This window comes from Numida meleagris, chromosome 21 (genome assembly GCF_002078875.1).
Source record: "Numida meleagris isolate 19003 breed g44 Domestic line chromosome 21, NumMel1.0, whole genome shotgun sequence".
Classification (NCBI taxonomy): domain Eukaryota; kingdom Metazoa; phylum Chordata; class Aves; order Galliformes; family Numididae; genus Numida; species Numida meleagris.
Genome location: NC_034429.1, coordinates 1,282,300 through 1,288,292, shown reverse-complemented (window position 1 = coordinate 1,288,292; position 5,993 = coordinate 1,282,300). Strand labels below are relative to the sequence as shown.

Below are 5,993 nucleotides of genomic sequence, written 5' to 3'. Positions count from 1 at the left end.
GGGGCTGCAGCACCATTGCCCACCCAAGGCAGGCAGGAGGGCTGCAGCACCTCGTCCCTGAGCTTCGTGTTGTCCCTGGTGCTGGAGGAGCGACCCAGCCAGCTTGGGTGCCCCATCCCCACAGCCCTGAGAATGGGAATGAAGCCAGCCGGCCTCCGCCTCCCCTATTTCTCAGCAGCCTCGGTGCCGGCGAATGGCTCCTGCATCTCCTACAGTCTCGTGTCTATTCCTAACAGCAAGCAGAACTAGCTACGAAGGCAACTCTAACCAGATCCTAGAGGGTGACCCAAGAACCCCGTTGATGCTCGCCCACCAAGCACACAGTACTAAGCAGGACGGCTGGCGTGGAGATGTTCTACAAGCAGAAATAGCACTAAATAATAATAATAATAATAATAATGAAAAAAAAAATTAAAAAATAAGTTGATCCAGTTAAAAACCAGTGAATGCCTGCACCAAGCAGAGATGGTGTTCTGCACCGAGGTCTGTATAAAAAAATCAGTGCTTGCAAGTGAGACAATCTCAAAGGCAGCTTGGAATAGCTCATAGTGTTGGCCACATGAAAACAAGGCACCTGCTTGGCTTCCATAAGGCAGCACCAACGCTGAGTGTGGCAGAGAGGACCCCGAGAGCTCCACCAAGCAAGGGATCAACTCCTCCAGGCTCAGCCAAACTGTGCGACGGCTCCGGGAGAAAGGAGCCGGGAGAACACTGTCAAAAAAGTCTGAGATTGAGGCTTCTCAGAGGAATTCACATCTTCAGCTCCAGCTGGGGAGACTCGGGGCTGGCCGTGGCCCTCAGCTCACTTCGTACTCGAAATATTCTTCCTTAACCAGTTCGGAGGCGACTTTTTCTGCCACCCCGTTGAGGTCGATGCGGAGCAGGGTCTCCAGCAGCGTGTGCACGGAGGCGTTGCTGCCTTGTTTGTGGAGCCACGTGTTGAGCATCTGGAAGAAGGGCTCCTGCGAGGCTCTGTCGTTCTGCTCTGCCAGGTAAAGTTCGTTTTCCGTCAGATCGAGGGCTCGTCCGAATCTCTTCCAGTCCGGGAAGGGCACGTATTTGACGAAGATTCTGAAAGAGTGATGCAAACCTGGAAGGAGAAGGGATGAAGCTCAGGGAGCGTGGGTATCTGGGCTGGAAGAGCTTTCCCAGAGCCCGCAGGCTCAGCCCGTCCCAGCCCACCAGCACATCCCAACGCTTACAGGAAATGGGGTCTTTTCCTGGCACTGGAACCAGCTTCTTCCAGGCTTCCACGTTGGGATCTGAGGTCCTTCGTGCCACCTCCTGAAAAAGGAACGTGTTACAGCAGCCAGGGAGCGATGGCACGAGCACCGTCCCCGTGTCCTGCTAATAGTGGGGTCAGGGAACATCTCTGGGCACTGCTGGGGCAGGAGAACACCACTCAATGGGGGTGAGGGGTTCCAAACACTGGGATAACTCATAACATATATACTCATAACTCATAACACAATAACTCATGGGTGCTGGGCAGGGAGAGGTTTGCTCAGTACTGAGTGTAGAACGAAGGAGATGATGGACGTAGAACATCTCCATGCCCATCTCCATCTCCATCTCCACGCGGATGTGTTGGTCCAGCTCTGGAAGTTCTTGAGTTAATCAGCTCAAGGCAGAGGAAAGCAGCAGAGCTCGACCACGCGAGGAGGAGCAGAGGGGCACGGTGCCGTACCTCCAGCCCCACGTCGTGGGGAACCTCTGAGCCCTGTCCCGTGGAGAGCGGCTGCCGCTGCTGGATCTGGTCGATCTGCTCATTGCGGATGTTGTCCCGAATCCACAGCCGTCGCAACAGCCTGTCCTGCTGGGAGAGAAATGCAGAAAGACCAAGCTGGAGCCTCCCGTCCTAGCAGTGGGGGCTGCAGGAGAACCCCCTCCCCCCCCCAACACCCTGCAGCCTTCCCATGAGCTGCAAGCAAAGCAGGGAGCAAAGGGAGCCGAGCCCAGCACGACTCACCACCACGATGCTGGGCTTCCTGCTCCGCTCTCCACCAGCCCCTGGAAGAGAAAGCAGCGCTGTCACCCTTCTTCCCCACGGGATGTCCCCTTCCTGCCAACACCCTGGGGGGGGGGGGTGAGGACCCCGTGTCCCTGCTGTGGCCCACGATCCCCCTCACCTGCGCCGTGGTGGTTGCGGCAGCATCTCCAGAAGCACACCAGCAGCAAGCCCAGGCCCACAGGCAGCATCACGGTGATGACAATGATGCCCGCTAAAGCAGACAACGTGGGGTGTGTGGGGAGCTGCTGCCTCAACAGCAGCCCCCAGGCCTCCATCCCTCTCCCCATCCCAAACTTACTGGAGAAGCTGGAGGATGGTTCCAAGGGAGGACCGCACTGCAGGTCGCTGTGTTGCGTGCACGGAGCTATCATCACTTGTCCTTTGGGGCACCTGGAACGGGGGATATGGGGCAGGCTCAGCACCTGGGGCTCTCCGCAGCGCCCCAAGAGCCCCCCCCCCAGCTCCCAGCTCACCGGGTTTGGCACTTCTGGCACATCTCACAGGGGTGGTCAGGTAAGCAGAAGGTGCCGTTCTTGCAAGCGCACTGCGTGTTCCTGGTGGTGATGCAGGGACTCACCTCCACCTGGTCTGTGGGCAAGAAGCAACACAGCTCTACTCGGGCTCTCCCATCCGCTCCCCAGTGCAGCCAGCAACCCACAAGCCCAGGGAAGACCAGGCTGCTCCCTAGGGTGGAGTTTCACCCCCTACTGTGCCCATATGCCAAAGCGATGATTGCATTAAAGCTCCCACAGCAGCCTGCAAGCACCGCCGTGCACCCAAACCCTCGTGGTCCTCGCTGGAGGACTCGCCTCCCAGCTTTGCACAGGGGATGCTGTGCTGAGTGGAGATGCAGATCTGGAAATATCCACTCTGCCAGGTCAGGATGCAGCCTGCTCCCTCCGTCCCGAGCACACCCAGCACGAGCTGCTCCTTTGGGATGCTGCAGATGCTTGCACTCTTTTTGCACGAGCCCTGATAGCAACCCTCCTGCACGCCAGCTCATACCTTCCCTACATGTCCGGCAGCCCAGGCACTTGGGAAAGTCATTTGGATACTCAGTGTACTCATCTTCCTTACACCGAATGCACCTCAGGGGGTCATTTGCCAAATATGTGCCTGCAAGGAGGAGGAAAATGCAATGCAGCACACTGCAGACACGGTGCTGCAAAGATGCGGAGAGCTCTTTGCAGCAAGAGCTGATTCTGCTGCTGTTGAGTTGCATAGAGTGCAACTTACCCATAGGACACTTCTTGGTGTAGGGGTCCGGCTCCAGGAGATCTGACTTGTTCGCTCTCTTCTTCAGAGCTGCAGCAGATCCCAAATGAAAGTTCTGTTAGAAAACACGGGACAAAATGGGTTAGAAACACCCCGAGTCCTCGGTGCAAAGGAGGAGCATCGCACCGGGACAGCCCACAGCCGCTGGACGCGATGATGCCTCCTTTCCTTCCCCTGTTTCTGAGCACGTGAACCAACAGAATGGAAGAAAACAGCCCGGTGCTGTGCAGGGATCCCAAAGAGCAGCGAGGGAGGCGGTGGGGAGGAAGGCTGAGCTGCTCCCACCATTTCCACACCACCGGGGCCCCAGGACAGGGCAGAGGGACGCGTGGGCAGCGGCTGCCAGGCAGCGGCACCGTAGCCGTGTTGTGCCCTTCCCTTCCCACAACCTGCCTCGTAGAGCACATATTTCTTCCCTGAGTCAGAAATTCTGAAGCAGTAGCTGCAAGGAACTGCAGGAGCAGATATTGCCCCAACCCCCCCCCCCCCCCCCCCCCCCCCCACACACACAAAATCCATCAAAAGAAAAAAAACAAAAACAAACAAAAATACTTTTTTTTTTTTTTTTCCCCCCCCCCCCCCCCCTCTTCCTCTTCATCACTTCCCGCAAGGAAGGGCGTGGGCACCGAGCACGGGGACAAACAACGGCACACGGAGGGGACAGGTCCTAGTGGAGGACCAAGCCCTGGTCCCGCCATCAGCGCCACTTTCAGGAAGCGTTCCTCGAGGTCTCCACCTCCTCTGCATCAGGGCAGGAAGAAAGAAAAGAAAGGAGAGCCTGCCCAGGCCTGGGATCCAGAGGGGACATGGAAACTGCAGTGCGATGGCCGACCGCCTTACTGCTGACATGCCCTGACACACGTTGCTCTGCACCTCGGGTCCAGGCTGCACTGCTTTATCCTTGGTAAAGGATAGAAAACCTCCTTCTGTCTGACACAAGCCCTTTGCTTTCCACCACCTCCATAGTTTTTAAGGCTTCACCAAGCCTAGACTTGGAGGTTTTCGTGGACGGAGAGCGCGCTGCCCGTCCTCGTGGGGAGCAAAGCTCCTGCTCCATTCAAACCCTGCGAAGCTGATCTCGCCAACAACGCAACCCCGTCGGCCGTTTGGAAGGGCCCCTCGGCTGGGGGATTTCATCACTCTCACAAAACAGAACTGTGCACGATAAGGTTACTGGCCTTCCCAGCTCGCGTGGCCCCACGCCCGCCCTGCAGAGCTGGGGCAGAACCCAGCAAAGCGCCCAGGGCCAGAACCCACGTGCGCAGGAAGCATCCCAACCCGCAGCCCTGAGCTGGGGGGAAAGGAGCTGCCAGGCAGAGGAATCCAATCCACGAAAAGCCACCGCAGGGAGGTCTGCAGCAAAGCTCTGGGAACCTTCCTTCCTTTCCGTTTTTTCACCCAAGGGTGGACTTGGACCACTGCAGCACTGACCCTACGTCGAAAGCCCCGGCGTCTGTATGGCATTAACGCCGTGCCAGCGCTCCGTTTTTGGGAAGAGAGGCTCGGGGCCCTGAACCATTTCCAGCCACGCCAGGGGGTTTTCCCACCGGCCTTTACGCAGTTGGAGTTTGAGCTCTGGCAGATCCAGAGGCGTTGCTCCTCGTGGTGGTGGCCCAGGTCCAGGCAATGATGCAACGGGCACCGGTGACCAAAGGAAGGAGCAGCGGCGCGGGACGGGACGACGGTCACGCGAGGCACCGTCGGTCCCGAGCCAAAAAGTCAAAAAGTTTTTAAACAAAAAGGGCCGTTTCTCAATGTCTCCTTAGGTGCTGGCATCTGTGAGGCTTTAAGATGCTGGAAAACACCGCCTCACTCACTGAACTCCTAGAAACAGAAGGAACCGGACGAGGAGCTGGTGCTCTTTTAGGGTGGGATGGCGGGCACCCCACAGCCCAAGCGCCTCCGTGACGACGCAAACCACATCCCCCAAGCCCGGGGATGCATTTCTGGATCCAGGTGAGGCGAGGCTTCAGGTATGTCGGAGCTCGGGCAACACCCATCCACAGATCCAGAAATACGATCCGCGCGTGTTGGTGCTTCGGCCCCGGCTGCCATCGGCGCTGGGGCTCGGGCCCCCGTGGTGTGGGGTGATGTGACGCGTTCCCACACTGAGCCTCGGGATCCCGATGCTGCCCAAGGTTCCTGATGGCCGCGGTGATGTCTCACTGATAGCAAAATGGCTTGGAAGCAAAAACTGGGGAATTCCCTGCCAGCCAGGCAGCGCCATAGGAATCCATCCCCCACGCGGTGAGGCTTGTTGTCCCCGAGCCCCACGCGCGCACGGCCACCGCCCCATAGGGCTGAGATAGCTCATCCCATCCCCCCTCTGTGCCCCACAGCCTCTGCCCCACGCACCCCTGTCCCCTACAAACCCACCCAGGTGAGCCCGCTGCTCCCACCCCATGGGCCAGCTGAGCCCCCACAGCCCCAGTGTTCCCTACAACCCCCGGGCCAGCTAAGCGGCCCTATAGCCTCGCCACCCCCTATGTGGGGGTCAGGTGAGCCCCCACGGCCCCTAGGATCACGGGAGCCCTGCAGAGCCCCTAGACCAGGGGAGCCCCCCATAGCCCCTGCTCCTTCCATAGCCCCCGGATCTGGGGAGCCCCACTATGCCCTCAGCTCCCCAGGGTGAGCCCCAATTCCTGGACTCCCCCCCTGTCCGGCAATCCCCACCAAAGGAGAACTCCAATCCCCTACCCCCCCCCCC

At 58.8% G+C, this 5,993-nt stretch overlaps 1 protein-coding gene and 1 long non-coding RNA gene across 3 annotated transcripts in view; one reads left to right on the top strand and one right to left on the bottom strand.

The window, feature by feature from the left end:
• Positions 480-5,993, bottom strand: part of LOC110387170 (tumor necrosis factor receptor superfamily member 10A-like) — a 6,037-nt gene continuing 523 nt past the window's right edge. The window contains exons 2-10 of one of the 2 annotated variants that reach the window (XM_021375033.1): positions 3,248-3,341; positions 3,017-3,127; positions 2,485-2,599; positions 2,310-2,401; positions 2,130-2,222; positions 1,970-2,010; positions 1,688-1,816; positions 1,203-1,284; positions 480-1,090 (exon numbers count right to left, since the gene is read on the bottom strand). In XM_021375033.1, the coding sequence (XP_021230708.1) occupies positions 798-1,090; positions 1,203-1,284; positions 1,688-1,816; positions 1,970-2,010; positions 2,130-2,222; positions 2,310-2,401; positions 2,485-2,599; positions 3,017-3,127; positions 3,248-3,341 (1,050 nt within the window). In that variant the 3' untranslated portion in view covers positions 480-797. The remainder of the gene's footprint in view (positions 1,091-1,202; positions 1,285-1,687; positions 1,817-1,969; positions 2,011-2,129; positions 2,223-2,309; positions 2,402-2,484; positions 2,600-3,016; positions 3,128-3,247; positions 3,342-5,993) is intronic. The other variant, XM_021375034.1, reaches the window with a different exon arrangement.
• Positions 5,108-5,993, top strand: part of LOC110387171 — a 4,418-nt gene continuing 3,532 nt past the window's right edge. The window contains exon 1 of the long non-coding RNA XR_002432419.1: positions 5,108-5,242. This is a non-coding gene — a long non-coding RNA (uncharacterized LOC110387171). The remainder of the gene's footprint in view (positions 5,243-5,993) is intronic.